Raw genomic sequence first — 18381 nt, 5'->3', positions numbered from 1 at the left:
GAGTTACAAGGGGGTTTGGCAAAAAGGCAGCTGCTTTGGTGAAGGAAGAGAGAGAAGAGAGAGAAGAGAGATCATCCATGGGAATACCTTACTTTCTTCAAGTTTACCTTAATCAGAACTCGTTCTCTTCCTCTTCATCTCCTGTTTTCAGCTTTCCCTTCTTCAAATCGTCGAAATCGATCGTTGATTTTGTGTTTTCGCCGCTGTTCTAAGCTTTCTTATAGTTCACCTTTTTTTTTTTCTGTACAAAACCTTAGAGGAATCGGTATTTCTTTCTATACTGAAAAAAAAATCTGAGATGCCCATTTCGTCTTCGTCATGCTTAAGTTGATTACCGCAGTCAAAGTCGTATCTTGGTGTTTGGCGGCGCTCTCGAGCTTAGATCAGTGTTTCCACGGCGTCGTCTCTGATCTTTCCACAGATCTTCCCAACTCTCCGCTCACTGGGTTCTTCTCCGCTTTCTCTAATCCCAACTTCTTCTTCGTTCGGATCATTTGACTTGAGGCGATTTTAGCTGTTTCGTTGGGAGCTGGAAAGGATGTTAATCGGAGTTATGCATTAGAGAGGGTTTCCACGGCACAAGGGATTTTAGTGGGGGTATTGTTTTGGTCATTGAAGTTTAGGTTTTTAGGGGTTTCCACGGTCTTTTGGTATATAGAGATTGATTTGTGAGATTAAAGACTATGACTTTGAAGAACTGGTATCGACCGACGGCTGTTATCTTTCAGTAGTTACTTCTTTTATCTGATGTGAAGAAGGGTTCGGAGCGTTTGATGCTTGCCGGATCATTGTCATATTGAAAAATGTGCGAGAATGATCATTGTTTTGTCGAATGGAAAGAGCATTTTGTCTCACAAGAGCGAGGGAACCGTGTTGTTCATTACTTTCTGAAAGATTCTGCTGGCGAATCTATCCTAGCTGTGGTTGGTACTGAGAGAAGTGTTAGACACATGTTCTATGTTGTCTCTGAGGAGTTTGTGCGTATTTATGGTTCCGAGAATTCAATTCATGCTGGATTTAAATGGAGGTCGAGAAGAGAGGTTGTAGATTGGCTCACTTCAATGCTGTCTAAGCAAAATATACAAGGAAACTGGTCGAGTACGCATTTATCTTTATCATGTACCATATGTGACCATTTTGTCTCTTCAGTAGAGAATTAATGAATGCTTCCTTTATGTGGGTCTCTTGTAGCTTTACAACCGATTGTTTTTAACGCACTTGTTTATTGTTAATTTACAGAGTCACCAACACGTGAGTCAGGTGAATCTAATGGATCTCTCGAAATTCCAAGCAATGGATTTCCTGCTCAGCGAGCTCAAGCAACTGAAGAGGTGATGTTAAGCTTCTTGTTGCTCCATACAATTGTCACTGCATCTTACTCTCCTGTAATATTGATGGAAAATTCTCTCTCACAGGTCCGGCTTCCCATAAACTTGAGTGTTTACAGTTGGGAGATTATGTGGTCTGGAGCTTCTTGGATGTGTGCTAAACAGCTCAAACATTACCCATCATTTTGCAGGAATGGGACAACAATAGGGGTAAGTTGAAATCTTGGCATTGGTGAACTTTTGAGTATGTCCTTTCCTTGGAGGTGTAGTGCATGCATAATTCGATAAATGTTGATTTTTCTTGTGGTTTGAATCTGGTTAGACCTTGATCTGGGAATACTAACTTGAACTCGTATTTTCTTCTTTTGGATTTTCAGGTTCAATCTTTTGTCTTTGTCATGAGCAAAGGGGAGGATCAGTATGTTGCATATCTGGAAGATATGTATGAGGACAAGCGTGGCCTAAAAAAGGTCAAAGTGAGGTGGTTTCACTACACAAAAGAAGTGAAGGGTGCAGTTGCTCTCAAAAACCCAAACCCAAAAGAGGTTTTCATCACCCCTCATTCACAGGTAATCAGTGCAGAATGTGTTGATGGTCCTGCCACTGTCTTGACCCGTGAGCATTATGAGGAGTGTGTGTCTTCCTTTCCTAATTCTTTATTGGCAAGGGTACACATGTGCTATCGGCAACTCAGGAACAGCAAAGTTAAACCATTTGACTTGAGTAAACTGCGCGGATATTTGGACCAACCGATTATGTCTTGCTTAAGTTCTATGGAGCCTGGTCCTGTAGACTGTGCGATGAATATAGAGGATGATGAAGAAGGGAGTGAGGGTGAGAATGTGATGGTTGGTGCTGAGAGAAACAAGAAAAAACGTGAAGGAATGATGTCTGCCCATCTGTTAACAACTTATGAATCTTCATGCAAGAGACTCAAACTTAATGCCTCAGGCAAACTATTTACTTTCCCAACCGATGTTCAGAAACATCCTTGTTACAATGGAGTGATTAAGGCAGATGCAAAAATAGAGTTTCTGTGTCAAGATAGCGGTATTAGAGGCTGCTGGTTTAGATGTACTGTCCTGGAAGTATCAAGGAAACAGGTAAAACTCCAGTATGATGATATAGAGGATGAGGATGGATATGGAAACCTTGAGGTATTTAGTTGCATCCTCAGCCATTGGCTATTTAAATTTTGTTTCTGGATGGAATCTATTACAATCTTCTGTTTGTCACCTAATTATTATTTTTCTTTCTCATTTGTTTTGAGTAGGAATGGGTGCCGGCTTTTAAATCTGCTATGCCTGATAAGCTTGGCATGAGGTCGTCTAAGCGGCCAACAATACGGCCTGCTCCTCCTGATGCGAAAATAGTTGACTTTGATCCTACAATTGGTGAAGCTGTTGATGCATGGTGGAATGATGGTTGGTGGGAAGGTGTTGTAATCGCCAATGAAAAACCTGAAGCTGAGGACTTGCAAATATATATCCCTGGTATGATTTAGTGTGTTCCTATTTTCATCTTCTGTTCTACTCTCTAGTTGCCTCCACTTTCTCCATCTTTCCCATAATGTTGATATATGTGTTTTTTTTCATGTTAGGGGAGAACTTATGCCTAACGGTGCTCAGGAAGGATATTCGAATTTCCAGAGACTGGGTGGGAGACAGCTGGGTTGGTATCGATCCTAAACCCGATATACTCGCCATAATATCATCTGATATTAGCATGGAAATTAAGCTCTCCATGTCTTCCACTCCTGCAAAAGATGCCAAGGTTAAGCCCATTGCTATGCCAGATATTGTTGAGGAGGCAATACCTGAAGGCGATAAAGCGGACAATTCCCTTTTAGTAGAACAGAACAAAGAGCGTAAAGATGCTGGGGTTGTTAAGGAGGATGATGGAAGCAGACTTTCAAAAGAAGTGAACAAAGAGGTTGGAAGTAACCAAAGTAAAACCTATGTCAACCATGAAAATACCGTGCAGGACCACAAAGAAGATGATGTTACCCTTAATGATGAGAAGCCCCGCAAATCAGAATCAGTCTTCACCCTATCAAAAACTACTACCACGCTGGTGACAACGTAAAGATGCTTTCTTGAAGTCATATATAATGATGGTAATTCTGGTACGTGCCACATCTCTGGAAACTTTGATGTTTCTTTTATGTATATATAAATTGACATAGTTTGCAGAAAGAAAGTGATTCTGGGTTTGACTTGGTTGGTGCTGAGGAGAGAGGAGTAGGTAAAGGTTGTATAGAAAATTGAAGAGGCATGATTTTGGTGGTTGCATTTGTTTTAACCGATCATCTAAGCATAGGATTATTTTGTACCTGGTTATTTTAGGTTTTATTTATGCAATGTTTATTAGGAAAAAAGGAAATCTATCTGTGTTTTGCATATTTTCACAAAAACTTCTTGTAAACCACTTTGTATCAGCGTGTAAGAAATTTCGTTTATCTAAAACCAAAACCTGGGTATCATTGGCTTTTGTATTTGTTAAAACATGCAGATTCTAAATCACTCTGCTCAGATTCAAACTAATTACAAATGTAAAATAGAGTGTAGTTAGGTCATCATCTCCTGTTAGCTAGCTGGACCACTTGTGACTTTTTATTATGTCCGGTTAAAAAAACGGATTTAGAGTCTCAGCCATTGAGCTCCATATATGAACTCTCTGCTCAGAAAAGGCTTCACTTCATCTCTGGTAAGAGTCTTCGTCCACGGTGCTCGGCCTCCTCTGGCTGCCCCTCTTCCCCTGCAATTGTACTCCCCAAACATCGCCGTCCTGCAAAAAAAAAAACGACTAATCGTTATGTTGTTTTCAGACATAAATGCTTGTAGTATTAGAGATGACTTTTCAATTTCGAGATCTTTACCTTTGCCTCTCAGGGTCTTGCCAGTCACTCCAGCCCACACGAGTGATAATATCAGCTATGAAACAGTTGGAATAAACAGTTCTCGAGTACTTACCCCAAGCTCTTCCGAGATAAACCCTGCCAGTACCATTGATGTCACAGTTCACAAACGAGAACCCGGTATCTTCAGTCGGTGAGTCTCTGTGATGAGCCGCGATCGCGCCATACCTCTTTGCGGTTGAGTAGATATGACAGTCCTGTTGTTTACCAAACACCAGATCAGTGTTTCACAAATGGATTTCGATACGAGGGATTTAAGAAGGTAAGTAAATGGCTTTTACGGTTTTACCTGATAAAGTGACTTCCCGTTGCCAAAGATGAAATCAACGTTTCCTTGGATATAGGATTGGTAAAAGTAGTGAGATCCATTATCATCAAAAAGAGTGTCTTGTGATCCCAAAACCCTAACTTTATAGAACACTGCTTTGTCCCCTGTTACTTTCAAAGCCACCGCTTGCTTCCCTTTTTCTCCCGCCTCTGCCACCACCGTGTTCTGCCTCAATCCAAAAATCACACAAACAATTTTTTAAAAAATAGAAAACACAACGCATATAGAAAATATGAAGAGAGGGTTTATAAGGGACCTCAAAAGTGATGGCAGTAGCGCAGAAGAAATCAGACTCAATGGAAACAGAGGCGGTTCTGCAAGTGCCGAGTTCTTTACCATCGCTATCGAGGTCTGAAGCTTTATCGCTCCAACTAATCACCGTCTCTTCCACATAACTCTCATTACCTATGAACGAAATGTACGGTTTTGAACTCGGCACTGTCACCTTCTCCCTGCAACAACAAAGTATATAATTAGCACAATACCACAGCTTATAAGAAACAGAGTATGTAATAAAAAGACAAGAGAATCTTAAAACAGACAAAGATTCTTATTTTATGGTTTTTACGGACAAAGATTCTTGAGACCCACGATCTAATAAAAATCATTCTGTAAACTGTAATAGTAAAACTACCCACGTACCGTAGCTTATGCTTAGATTATTATATCCCACTAACCCAAGAATTAGCTTCAACTGCTTTCTTAATTTTTTTTTTAAANAAAAAAAAAAAAAAAAAAAAAAAAAATCCCACATTCTCAAGACGTTTCCAACGATTTAAAACAGATAAAAATATAGAAAAAAAAAATCACGGTTTGTGTCTGAGATGAGAAACTTGATTTATAAGTTACCTGTAAATCCCAGGTAGAATGAAGATCTTAACTCTCTGAGAATTGGAATCAGGAACCATATCAACAGCTCCTTGAACTGTAACAGAGTCACCTCTACCGTTCTTATCAACCACAATAAATCTCTCCAGGCTCGTCGCGTTCTTTGCGTTAGCGTTTGTGTTCACCGAGTTACTCTTATCCTCCTTAACGCTAAAACTCCTCTCTGGTCTCCCATCTTCCACAACTTTCAAATCTTCCCAACTTATGTAACTCCTCGACTCTTTACCCATCTGTAACGCACACGAACTCTTTAAACCGAGCATTACCCCAAAACAGAGCAATAAAACGGCGGGAATAAAAGCTTCGACTTTCATGGGGAATGAATGTGTTTAAGCTGATACCAAAAACGAAAAAGTTAGAAATCAGAAGAAGAAGAAGAAGAAGAAAAGTGAAGAAGTGTGGGGGGGGAGTTTTTTCGTGTTGTGGAAATAAAACGTTTTAAGGTTTCTTCCTTCTCCCTTCTTACGTGGGAGTGATGAGAGTTAAAAAGAAGAAGAGAAAAATAAATAAATAAATAAAAAACTTTGGCAAAGTTTACGTTTTAAATTTCTTTATTATGGTTTTCGTTGGGGAGTCTTTGGAGGTGAAAGGTCGTGTGAGAAAGATGAGTTTAATAAATACTAGGAGCCTCTCCTCCCTCTCTCTATGTACATGTAGTAATTTTTCACAACTCAACTCCCATAAACTCTGCCATAATCTCTCTTTTGTTTGTAATTATCTTATTTCAAATTATTGATTTTTGTAACATTTGTAAGAATAACAATTCTCAGAGAAATTTTTGTAAGAATCAATCTATAATTTAAATACAATAAATATTTTCGAACACTTTAATATATATATTACTGATGATGATGATGATGTGAGAACATATTTTAATAGGATAAAGTTTAAACATACATATTCTCACAAAGATTCTAGAATATTCATTTGAATCTGTTCATTACTAAGATTAAAAACTTTCATACGCTAGAAAAGAATAGTCATCTCGTAATTATGATTTTTTGATAAATCAATATGAATGGGGCTCAATAACCTCTTGAATCGCTAAATATATATTCTTTTTTTTTTCTTTTTTTCGATAGATTAGAAATCGATTATTTAAAATAATTTTCTCCTGATTTTTTACTATTTATTTATGTTAGTGTTTATCAATAAAAAGTGGTATTATCTAGATATATACTCCCTCCGTTTCATAATATAGGATGTTTAGAGAAGTATTTTTGTTTCATAATATAAGATGTTTTCAATTTTCTATGCAACTTTTAGATTAAATTTATATTTTATATTATGCAGACTTGTTTACGATTGATTAAACTTTTTAAAAGTAATTATTTCTTAATAAGCGTGTTTTCACTAAAATATCCTATATTTTGGAACGGAGGGAGGGAGTATATTGTAATAGTATATATATTTATCAGAAAAAATAAAAGTTTCTGTAATAATTAGTTTAAGAAAATATTCTTTTTGACAATCAAACATTAATATATTTTAATGGATTACTATGATTCTTTTATGGATTCTATGGAAAATGAAAAATTAATTGTGCTCCATGATATGTAATGTACCTTGAGTGTCTGACATGTCATAGACTAATTGTTTTTGGTATCACGTTATACTTTGTTTAGTTAGAGTCTTAGAGATGTATATTGTCTAGATTACAGGTGAATATTGGTTTGAATTCTTTTCTATCGAATTATAGAATAATTAAGTAATGATCAATTCAAGTAGATATGTTTTTAAGATACTATTAGTATTTTGCCATTAATATTTCAATATTTCCCAGTTGTTAAACAAATTTAAAAATATCATCTAAAGGAACTTATGGCAGAAATTTAAGTACGTACATTTGGAGCATATACAAATAGTAAAGATGGGAGTCAATTGCAAGTTGTTATGGTAACTAGAAAATAAAAAAAAAACCTTTACTGGATTAGATTAACAATTATGAATCATCATCACAGGAAAGTAATAACCCAATTGAAAATGAAAAGATGAAGGCAAATTAATTAACTAGAAGGGTGATTATAGAATATAGATTACAAACATGGTTTTGGCAATTAATGTTTAATAATTTCTTGGAGTTACGTTTACTCACAAGACTTACGTGTTCATTTGCAAACGCAAAGATGGTTGGTAATATTATTCAACCTAAGTTTTTCACAAAATGAAACGACGCCGTTGTCAAAAAAGTAGAAACTAAGAAAACACAGTGAAACTCAAACTTACATCAACTTGAATCTTTCCTTCAACCTCTTGTTTGCAGAAGGATAAAACATAAATACATTATAAGATGTTCTTAGTATTAACTATATATATACTAGGCCAAAGAATATTTCCTACACATAGGTAGGTTGTGTTTATCTTCTCGATGATTTCACTAGAAAGAAGAGGAGAAAAAAGAGAGTAAAACTTTACCACAAAACATTGATGAAATGTAGACAAAACCTGGAAAAGATTCTCAACCTGGTAAACAAATATGATGTCTGCTGCTAAGCCTTTCTTTTCCTGAAAATGTTTCAATCTTGCAGAAACCGTGCATCGCCTTTTACCAGAAGTTAGTGGGTCACTCACAGGTTCTGCTTATGAACCTCTTTAACCGGATTTGAAGCAAGAAAGTACTAAACTGTTGTCTCGTTGTCGGTTGTCAGAAAACAAGAGATTTCCATCATCATTATCATCCTCTCTTCTCATACTTGTTTGCGAACTCCTTGAGTAACAGCCTCTGGCGAAAGGCAAGATACTTATCCACACTAGTTCCAGCCCATTGCTGACAAAAGCTTTCGTCATTTGGAACTAATGAGCTCAGAGGGAATGGCCCTTTTCGCACTTTCTTTAACTCAACCAAGAAGCGATGGCGCGGACGTATCCTTTGATCCAAGGACAAGCTCAAGTACATTGGGTATTTGGTCAGAATGTGCACTTCATTGTTGAGCTCATTGACCAAATACATATACTTAGGCTTTAGATTATCTTCTAGTGAGAGAGACAAAACCTATTAAGACCAATTTTGAGCAGTGTTATGAGAACATGTATTGTAAACCCGGAGATTAAGTTTGAAGAAGTCTCAAGCAATATACTAACCTGTGTAAGGCTAGTCAAGACTTTCAGAATATCAGAATTGCACATCCCAATGCTCCTAAGGAAGTTGATTCGAGGCAAGAACCCGTCATCAATACTGTAGTGAAGAAGCTGCGGATGTTTCTTCACCATCTTCACTACGCTGTCTCTAGGTGCTCCTAACTCCTTGGAGAGAAACATGTAGCGAGTGTTCCATGTTATATCAAGCCGCTGAACCAAAATCTGAGGGCTAAGTTGCACGACTTTTCCAACATCGGTTTCGTTTATCCCAACCTCTTCGATCAAATACCTTATCGTGGGTCTCAGTGAATTCTCTACACTGTAAGAGAACAGAGACGGGGTAGCAGCAACTATCTGTCCTATTTTGGAATTAGGGATTCCAAGACCCATCAGAAAGGAAATGTGAGCTTTGAGATTGTTCTCAATAGTGTACTGAAGTATCTGTGGTTGTCTCAAGAGCATCCTCTTGATATCTCTGTGTTTAACACCGACACTCAACAAGTAATCAAGTCTCTCTTGCGCTGATAACACATTAATCTGAAGGGATGGCATGTGCCTCTCGTACATTTGAACAAAGTGTGATTCTTTCAGACCAAACGTGGTCAAGTAATCCAGAAGTGGTACCCATTTTGGATCCAAATCGATCTCTTCTGACAGTCGAGGGTACAGTTTCTCCACATATTTCCTCGAATTCACCTAACGAAAACGTAACAACAACTAAGTTCCTTTCTCAACTCTATATTTTGTCTCCACCAGAAGAATCTAAGCAAATCTTTTACCTTTCCTCGACCGTCCAAACGCCAAGACTCTTTCTCCTTCTTCTTCTTCTTCTCAGAGGAGACATTTCGACTAATGCCTATATCAAGATCGTCTTCATCAGTCTCGCTTTCTTCAGGTGTTTCCCAACTTTTGACGATCCCTTTCTTCCCACCTTCACAAACAAACCCACATCTTAGCCAAATCCAAATCAAAATAATCAAAATCCCAAACAACATGTCAAGATCTATCGCTTTCAAGAATACACAAACCTTTCTTAGCAATAGGTTGCTTCTGTGACTTTGGCTTCTTCTTTTCATACTCTGCAACCTCAGCGAAGTCATCCTAAAGAAACATGAAAAAAAACCCAAATTTCACTAAAAATCACACATAAAAACCCAGAATTCAGAAAGAACCAAAGCTAAATCCCCAAACCCATTAATCACACAAATTCATAAAATAGAAGAGAAAGAAAGGAAACTAACATTAAGTAACCAGTCATCATCATCATCGTCATCACTCTCATCATCTAGCTCTTCTTCTTCATCACTGTCATACGGAGATAAGGTTTGCCCATACCTCGACTTCTTCTTCGGATTGATTATCTTCGGGTTAGAGTGAGCGTACGATACGAAGAACCCACGAGTCTTTCTACCCCGCCGCCGTCTCGTCTCCGGCGAACATTTATCAGAACCCAAAACAAAGAGAGGTGACTCCGACGGAAGAGTAAAGAGAATTTGAGGGTTTATAAAACAGTACAGTGAGAAACCCGCCATTTTCGGCAGAAACGTGAAGAAGATAATGTTCGTAGAATTATCCAATTAGACTGATTGCGAATATACTCTAAAACCCTAAATCCACAAAAAAAAAAAAAAAAAGTTTTGTTTTTTTGTTTTCTCTCAAAGGTGGGAACTTTAACCTTTTTTTTTTTGAGCTTCATACAAAAAGACATTAATGGCGTTTACGGCGTCGTTTTGAGATTTTTTTTTTCTCCAATTCGCTGAGCCACACGATGGTTTTTGTGGTTGGCGCGAACCCGACCCGGAATACGTCGACGTGGCCCGTTTTAAAACGGGTCGTTTTACTATTTACATCTTCATCGGAGAAATCGAATTCTCTTGAGTCGTAACGGTGACAATGGAGGCTTATGCTTCTTCTTCTTCTTCACTGTGTCGAGTTCCGTCTCTGTGGACCGTTGGATCAAGACCAAGTCAGATTAAATCTACGGCTAGTTTCGTATCTCCGGGAACAAGAAGAAGAAGAAGAAGAAGCCACGGCTTGATGATGATTAGTAATCGACGGCGACTCAGAACGACGTCGGCGGCTCTAAGTGAACTCGCTGACACGGTGGCGGAGACGGGCAAATCTGAGATTACGTGGCAGATTATAGTTGGAACTATTGGTAATTTTAGCTGATTAGTGATGTGATTAATAAATTTAAAAATGTGTTTTTTTTTTTCTTCTTCTTCTTATGATTAATCAAAATTGGAATCTTGCAGCTGGAATCATACCATTCGTTGTTGCAGGTGTTGAATTCAGCAAAAGAATAGTACGTGTGACTAAAACTATAAGATCATGTAATTAAATTTACACAGTATGTTTGGTAGTAGTAGTAGTAGTAGTGTCCATTGAAAATGGAGTTTTGGTTTCAGATTGCACAGAAGAGATGTGAACAATGTAGAGGAACAGGACTTGTTTTTAGAGACAAGAAATATTTCCGTTGTCCTGAGTGTGGTAACTTGGATTTCTCTCTTTTATCTCTTTCTTTTTACAACTTTTGAAAAGTAGAAAATTTTCAGAACGAGAAGCTTTGGTGTATTTGGTTTTGCAGGTGGGTTTCTTCCATGGCAGTCATGGAGAAGATTCTTTACAGGCTGATGATGATCTCTGCAATGTTATAATCTGAAAGCAGGAAGGCAAAAAAACACAAGAGGAGGAGATGTCCTTGAATACATTTTAAAGATTTGTGTATTTTTTTACAAATATGTTGGGAGATTAAGACCAGTAGTATCTCTATCTTAGTGTGTATATGAATACAGACAGCTATATAGATCATATATTACAGAGAAGAATGTTATTCCATTCCTAACCTAAGAAGAATTAAGATAAAAAAATGGAAGTAAGGAGCCTTTTTGTGTTACTGTGGTTGTTGGCTTGTGGAGGGAGACCATCCTCATCTAGGGACCAGGTTGTATTCTCCCTATGTTATGTGGACATGGGTAAAGAAGAGGAAGAGATGTCACCTGTTTGAGCCTAGTGTGTGGTTTCTCTTGATCCGTTATAATTGATGATTTTTACCGGCGTTTAAGCTATTGCCATAGTAGGATCCCATGGGAGGTCCATGAACAAACCTGAATCCAGCAGTTCCATTGGTTTGAGTTTGGTGTATAAATTCAGGTCGAATATGTTGTTGTTGTTGCTGCTGATGCGGATGTGAATGCTCGTTTGATGGATGGTCAGGACCGCCAGATGCGATTCCAACACCTAAGTTGAGGCTGATTGTGTCAGTGGTCTCTTCTGGTCTGAATCTGGGCACTGACATGTCATGATTGTTGTTGTTCGACCTTGCTGTTGGTACATCGTGATTGTGTTTGCCTTCGTATGTGGTTATAACAGCTTTTGGATCGTGTGACGCTCTCTCCACATGTTTTCTCACTGGACATCCAGTAGCCGTGCATTTGTAATAGCTCCTGCATTATCCCAATCAACGATACATGATAATTCCAGTCGTCATACATTAACACATTTGAGCAGAATCAGCTTGAGCATCGTGATATATGATCACCCGACTTTCATGTATTAACCAAAGCTGTGTATGTTGCTAAAATAGAGTTTTGCAGAGACATTATACTCAACTAGAGATATAGAGACTCGACTAGTCTAGCTCTAGTTCATAAAATCATGCATGCAAATGTGTATTCGAGCAGAATCAAGACATAAGTTTCTTGATTCTTTTGAAATTGCTTTGGTACAAACCTGGGATTAAGGTTGCCTCTTACGACTTTCTGGCCATATTTACGCCACCTATAACCATCATCCAATATGTCAACTTCACTCAGAGTTTGAACAACAACGCGAGGTTCTCTTATTGGTTTAACAAGTGGAGTTATTTCCATTGCCCCATCCAACCTCCTGCATTGAAGTCACAAGAAAGCAACCAGTTTGTGAATGTAAAACACACATTTTCAAAGCTAGCAACCTGACTGAAACCTTTGTTATGATTCTAATACCTTCGTTTTGAGAATGGATCATTGTCATCCATGTCATCGTTGTTCTTATCTGACATTGCAACGTCTCCACCATCGTCATTTGCAGAGACAGGAGATACATCTGGATTACCGTTTTGCTCAAGAGGAGGAGGCAAGTTGTAGAAGCTAGACCCTTTCTCTGTAGAGTCAAAGGAACAAATGAAGTTACACACGTCGAAGGAAAACAAACACAAATGTGTCTTTAGTTTTCTGTGTTCTTACCATCTCGGCCGTTTAAAGAAGAATGCTTGTCCAGTCTTTCTTCTTGTGCAGGCATAACAAGACCACCTGAGTTTCGCCGACTAGGTTGCGGTTTAGGATGGTCATGTGTTCCTTTGTATATGATCTCAGTTATGAGTCCATCATAAGACCTTTCGAATAGCTTTTTCACTTCACAATTAGGATGTGTGCACTTATAATAGCTCCGTGGAAATTCACTTCCTTTCACATGTTTTTGACCGTACTTTCTCCAGTTATAGCCATCATCAGCCAAGATAAACGGTTGACTTGCTTTGGAATCGTTTTGAGATGTCTGAGCTGATTCATCTGGATCAGATCTCTCGGGAATATCAGACACTGATGGTGTTGTCTGATGAGGTCGACTTATCTCAGTTGAGGAAGCTGCAACCTCAGTGAGTGAAGATGGTGAGTGTTTTAAACTATGGCTTTGAAACTGGAGTGGCGATTCACTTGTACGCTTGTCTAGCTCTGCACAGAACTTGAAATCAAGAAAGCTTTTTTTTAGACAAACCACAGGCCAGAACTGATTCATACGTGTTCAGCAACTAGAAATGGAGAAATAGTTCAAAAGGTTCATGGAGCCTCTACTTTAGACAGTCTAGATTTTACCATATTGTACTATTCCCTATTAATTGTCTAAATTAGATAGTTTACCATATTGGATGCAGGAAGAGGTCTTAACTCAAAATCGGTAGAGTGTTGCTCGTGAAAGATATTCTGATGAATTGTACTACTACTCCCTCTATAGGGACTCGAACTAGCATGAACTGCTTGAGGCTTGAACAATGAACCAGTAGTAGGAGAAGGTTCTGCCTGTAACATTAATTTATGAAAACTCCCATCAGCAAACATATATAATGAAACCAACAACAGTCTAAAATAAACTTGAACAACCAAATCTTGTACAACAACAATGAGACAATGCAGAAGAATCATCAGAATCTCAAGGCAAACTTGTGAGACAAATCGGAGTTTGTTCTCATCTCTAAATGATAAAGAAACAAATAAGGAAACTCAAGATGTTTTAACTCTCAGTGGGGAACAAAGAAGAAACAATCGAAATCTTCACTAAATAGAAAAAAAGGAAAAAAAAAAATTGGTATTCACAATCAGTCTCTCTCGACTCAAAGTGAAGAGGAAGAGAAATAAAAAAAGAAAGAGGTAAAAAAAGTAACAACCTTGATGTTGGAGAGAAGAACAGGAGACTCGAGAAACGAAGTAGGACTTAACCCAGGAGGGATAGTGATACAAGACGATCTTGAGATCGGAAGTTTCGCCGGAGACATCAGTTTATACCTCGCACCACAACAATCGCGTCGAGACTCCTTCTCCTTGCGATGATTAGAAACATCATCTGGGTCCATTTCAGACAAGGGCTTCCTTAACTAAAAACACATGTGTGAAGAAGAAGAAGATAAATTGTCTCAGTGAGTGAGGGGAAAACAAAAGAAGTTGACTTGTTGACATCTGAAATGACTTGTTGGCTTCTTTCTCTCTCTCTTCTTTTTTTTTTTCTTTCCCCAATTTTATTATTATTCTTATTTTGTTAATTAAAAAAAAAAAAAAAAAAAGGAAATTGAGGACCTTCCACAAACGACAAAAAGTTAGTATTGTCGCTACTTGCACGGAGATTTTTATTTGTATGGTATTATTAGACTAAAAATTGGTAGTATAAAAAAGACATGTATCCTAAATCCTTTGATGAGTGAGACTGAAGTGAACGATGCTTTGGTTTGGTTTTCTTGGTACCTTATCGGATGTGTGCGTTGTTGATGTGAGAGACTGTTGACGACCATTAACTTAAAAACATTTGTTTCAAACAGTCCCACTTACAGAGACATACAGTATTGAAGAAACACACAACAACAATTCTGAAATGAATTCGGCTGTATCGGGTCCATTTTGAGACACTCTTGTCAAGATAACCAATTGTGCGTATTGGGCCAATAGTTTTTTTGAGGATGCTTTTTATATGTCACCAAATTTTTATTACACTCCTGTCTCTCCTTCGGTCTTCTAAAATTAGACTCTATTTCTAAAATCTTAAACAACCAACCAATCCAACCCACCAACCAAATCGGTGAAATTTGTGACAAAGTACAATTGTCATGATTCTTATCATATGTTATATCACTTATTCATCGTATTTATTAACTGAAGCTACTCTTCCTCCTCCAATAGTCACTTTTGTTTCATTCCAACTTAACTAAATGTCAACAATTCGATCGTCTTCTTTTTAGCTAGGAGACGATATAATAATCATCTTCATTCTCTTCTCAACGACCGAGAAAATATAGTATCATGCTGATGGTCAGGCCCGACTTAGAGGTAGTACCGGCGGTGCAAAAGCACCAGATCTACTGATTTTTCAAACAAATATAGGATCCTATTTTTATATTCTATTAATTCGAGTCCTCAAGTTTGAAAATAGCAATTAGAATTCTAAGTTTTCTCAAAAATAAAAAATTGAGCAAAAGTTTCAAATTGAGCCGGGCCTGGTGATGGTCATTCGGAATTAAGTTCACTGATCGATGTGTCAACCAACCAATGATATATCTATCAATTGAATTCATAAACATAATGAGTACTTAACTTGGTGAGTGTGGGTCGATAAATTAAATTAAATGTACAATTTGCTTTACCACTTCCGAAGCAAACAGTTGCTTACTTTATTTGATACATTAATATTATTATTTTCTTAGCTAGAATTTGATTCATTTAATCTGCAATGAGCGTTGTCGGAATCAGCTTTCTTGCCACTTTTAAGTTGTCACGAATATGAAAGAAAAAAAAAAGAGAGGAGAAAGCTTAAATGCAAACATCATCATTCAATTTCGTGTATTCTACTCCACTTCTCATTTAAATATCGATTCATTCCTTTATATCAAAAGATTTTTAAAAAGATAGCTGAAAAACATAAATTGGATACTAGTTAGTTTGCAAGATGGTCTGAATCTTTAACCCTTTAACAAAAGAAAAAGAAAGATATGATCTGATTCTTATCTGTGAATAATAATATATATTAGAAATGATTAATTTGATTAACTGAATTTAAACAAATATTTTGGGAAACTTTAGTTTGGTTACTTTTTCTTTCGATAACACATATTTGAGTTAATTTGTTTGATAACAAAAAGTATAAAATAATTTGTTTTGTTCACATGCAAAAAAATAAATAATATTCATGCATTTGAAAAAAAAAAGAAAAAAGAAGAAGAACAAAGATAAACAAGTTGGCCAAAACCTTTAATATGTGAGTTAACGTGAACCGAAGACGATAACAGCTTCACAGTTCACATGCATCATTGCTCTTTTTATAAACTAAGTCACAGAAATCACTTAGGCTATACTTTATATGGAGGGAGCCCATATAAGGCACATGCCACGTTTTTCAGGCCATAGTCATTCGACTTAAAATGTACATTTTGTTATAAGAATAAACGAAATGTACAAACTGCATTTGCATAAAACTTTCAATTCAAGTGTGTTAAGTTAAAGCTTATAAAAAGTACAAAATTTTGGAGAAACAAAATACCAAGTTTTAACTCTAGAGAGCCGCCTTCGTGCTTTTTAACAAATTGAGAAAAACTCTAAAATTCTCTTAATTAATCTTGATCGTCCAAAAACACTCCTGTTAAAAAAACGACGGTTTAGATCATTTTTATTTCGTCATGCTCTGGAAAACTGATTTTTAATTATGTAAAAAGTCTACGAAATATGTTTATTTAATCATAATTTTAATTGTAAATTGACTACAAAGTCTATGCGTTTTTAAGTTCTGACACAAATTTGACTACATAAACAAAACATAAATGACCAAATCTCTATTTCAATAACGTTTGCAGTTTAATTTAACCCTTTTTTTTGTCCGCGTTAAACTGGTAATCAAAAATAACTCGAATGGTAATTTAATTTCTATAATTTGGTATTAAATTATTTATTATGTTAAATATATTATAATCCCTAATAAAAGTCGGTGTCAACGATTTGGTAAAAAAAAGTAAAAACCCTTGAAGAGAGTCCAATTCCAGATACGATACAAAAAGAAGAATTTTTTTTTTGACTATATATTAAAAATCACACAATCTCTTCAGCTTCTTTGGTGTTGAAAAGCTTCCCCTAAATCTCTCTAACACGCTCCGTTACGTTTTCTCCTTTACAAAGCCAAATTAGCCTGAAAAAAGCTCTGATAAAAAGGATTTCGATCATTCTCTAACGATTCAAGCGATTTTAATGGTATGTGTTCTTCAATCTCTTTATGTGTTACATGTTTTTTTTTTTGTTGGGTTGGAGTTGTTCCGTTTATTAGGGTTCTTATATATGTTGTTACCCGATCTAGATGTGTATTAATTATATATTTATTTTTCTTCGATTTGATACTAGTATTACATGCTAAAGTACAGAATTGTAGTTTTTTTTTTTTTTTATTTATCTTGGTTTAATTTTTGCATTGTTCTGAAATTTTATGATGAATCTTTGTCGTTGTGAATTCTTGTTAGTCGACTAAATCAGAATTTTCACTCTGTTTTACGAAACAGATGACTTGTGCGAGCGCCGATACATTAGACAAAGACAAGGATAGTGAAAAGGACAAGGACAAGGACTCGGAGTTTTTCGTAGAGGTCGATCCGACAGGTAGATACGGTCGGTACGGCGAACTTCTCGGTTCAGGGGCCGTCAAGAAAGTCTACAGAGCCTTTGACCAAGAAGAAGGCATCGAAGTGGCTTGGAACCAAGTTAAACTGAGATGTTTTTCCGACGATCCAGCCATGACCGAGAGGCTTTACTCGGAGGTCAGGTTGCTTAAGAACCTCAAGAACAGTAACATCATCGCCCTGTATAAGGTCTGGAGAGACGAGAGAAACAACACCTTGAACTTCATCACCGAGATCTGTACCTCCGGGAACCTGAGAGAGTACCGGAAGAAGCACAGACACGTCTCTATGAGAGCTTTGAAGAAGTGGTCCAAACAGATTCTCAAAGGCTTGGATTATCTCCCCACCCACGAGCCTTGTATCATCCACAGAGACCTTAACTGCAGCAATATCTTCGTCAATGGCAACATCGGCCAAGTGTGTTTACAAAAACCTCTTACTTTTTTCTTTTACGCTAAATTTGTAGTGATCTTTTGTTTTTTTTGGCTAGCTAGTATCTAAATTGAGTTTTGTGTCTTGATTGCAATTCTAGGTCAAGATTGGAGATTTGGGTTTAGCGGCTATCGTTGGGAAGAACCATTTAGCTCACTCGATCCTTGGGACACCAGAGTTCATGGCTCCTGAGCTATACGAAGAGAACTACACGGAGATGGTTGACATATACTCCTATGGAATGTGCGTTTTGGAGCTTGTAGCTCTTGAGATCCCATATAGCGAATGTGATAGCGTCGCGAAAATATATAAAAGGGTGAGCACTGGCCTCAAACCAGAAGCTCTGAACAAAGTTAGGGATCCAGAAGCTAAGGCCTTTATTGAAAAATGCATCGCGCAGCCGAGAGCTAGACCTTCTGCAGCTGAGCTCCTCTGTGACCCGTTCTTTGATGGTATACTAGATGATGATGACGAAGACACCGGAAACAATGACAATGATGGAGCTGGTCGT

General features: G+C 37.3%; 6 protein-coding genes across 6 annotated transcripts in view; 3 read left to right on the top strand and 3 right to left on the bottom strand.

Moving 5' to 3' along the window:
• LOC104726107 lies at window positions 293-3453 on the top strand (the record flags this gene model as incomplete). The annotated part of the gene is given in 6 exon segments (XM_010444896.2): window positions 293-1098; window positions 1240-1331; window positions 1416-1538; window positions 1706-2485; window positions 2602-2821; window positions 2929-3453. Coding segments are annotated over 6 exon segments (1995 nt in total). The 3' UTR covers window positions 3414-3453.
• LOC104726108 (pectinesterase QRT1-like) lies at window positions 3909-5911 on the bottom strand. Its single transcript, XM_010444897.2, has 5 exons — window positions 5423-5911; window positions 4830-5025; window positions 4535-4738; window positions 4207-4442; window positions 3909-4115 (listed from the first exon to the last, which is right to left on the bottom strand). Exons 1-5 carry the CDS (start codon window positions 5773-5775, stop codon window positions 3968-3970), a joined length of 1137 nt encoding a protein of 378 aa, XP_010443199.1. The 5' UTR covers window positions 5776-5911; the 3' UTR covers window positions 3909-3967.
• LOC104726106 (transcription termination factor MTERF9, chloroplastic-like) lies at window positions 7640-10174 on the bottom strand. Its single transcript, XM_010444895.2, has 5 exons — window positions 9781-10174; window positions 9568-9640; window positions 9319-9470; window positions 8543-9235; window positions 7640-8453 (listed from the first exon to the last, which is right to left on the bottom strand). Exons 1-5 carry the CDS (start codon window positions 10069-10071, stop codon window positions 8136-8138), a joined length of 1527 nt encoding a protein of 508 aa, XP_010443197.1. The 5' UTR covers window positions 10072-10174; the 3' UTR covers window positions 7640-8135.
• LOC104726104 lies at window positions 10381-11371 on the top strand. The gene is made up of 4 exons (XM_010444893.2): window positions 10381-10697; window positions 10795-10844; window positions 10948-11029; window positions 11127-11371. The coding sequence occupies exons 1-4, from the start codon at window positions 10433-10435 to the stop codon at window positions 11171-11173; spliced, it is 444 nt and encodes a 147-aa protein (XP_010443195.1). The 5' UTR covers window positions 10381-10432; the 3' UTR covers window positions 11174-11371.
• Window positions 11232-14264, bottom strand: LOC104726105 (probable WRKY transcription factor 20). Its single transcript, XM_019231540.1, has 6 exons — window positions 13962-14264; window positions 13438-13596; window positions 12766-13261; window positions 12526-12682; window positions 12272-12427; window positions 11232-11985 (listed from the first exon to the last, which is right to left on the bottom strand). The coding sequence occupies exons 1-6, from the start codon at window positions 14145-14147 to the stop codon at window positions 11574-11576; spliced, it is 1566 nt and encodes a 521-aa protein (XP_019087085.1). The 5' UTR covers window positions 14148-14264; the 3' UTR covers window positions 11232-11573.
• The window catches only part of LOC104726103 (probable serine/threonine-protein kinase WNK11), a 3440-nt gene continuing 1902 nt past the window's right edge, over window positions 16844-18381 (top strand). The window contains exons 1-2 of the mRNA XM_019231658.1: window positions 16844-17019; window positions 17322-17855. Coding sequence (XP_019087203.1) covers window positions 17017-17019; window positions 17322-17855 — 537 coding nt within the window. The 5' untranslated portion in view covers window positions 16844-17016. The remainder of the gene's footprint in view (window positions 17020-17321; window positions 17856-18381) is intronic.

Source organism: Camelina sativa, chromosome 11 (genome assembly GCF_000633955.1).
Source record: "Camelina sativa cultivar DH55 chromosome 11, Cs, whole genome shotgun sequence".
Taxonomy (NCBI): domain Eukaryota; kingdom Viridiplantae; phylum Streptophyta; class Magnoliopsida; order Brassicales; family Brassicaceae; genus Camelina; species Camelina sativa.
This window is presented reverse-complemented; position numbering and strand designations above follow the sequence as displayed.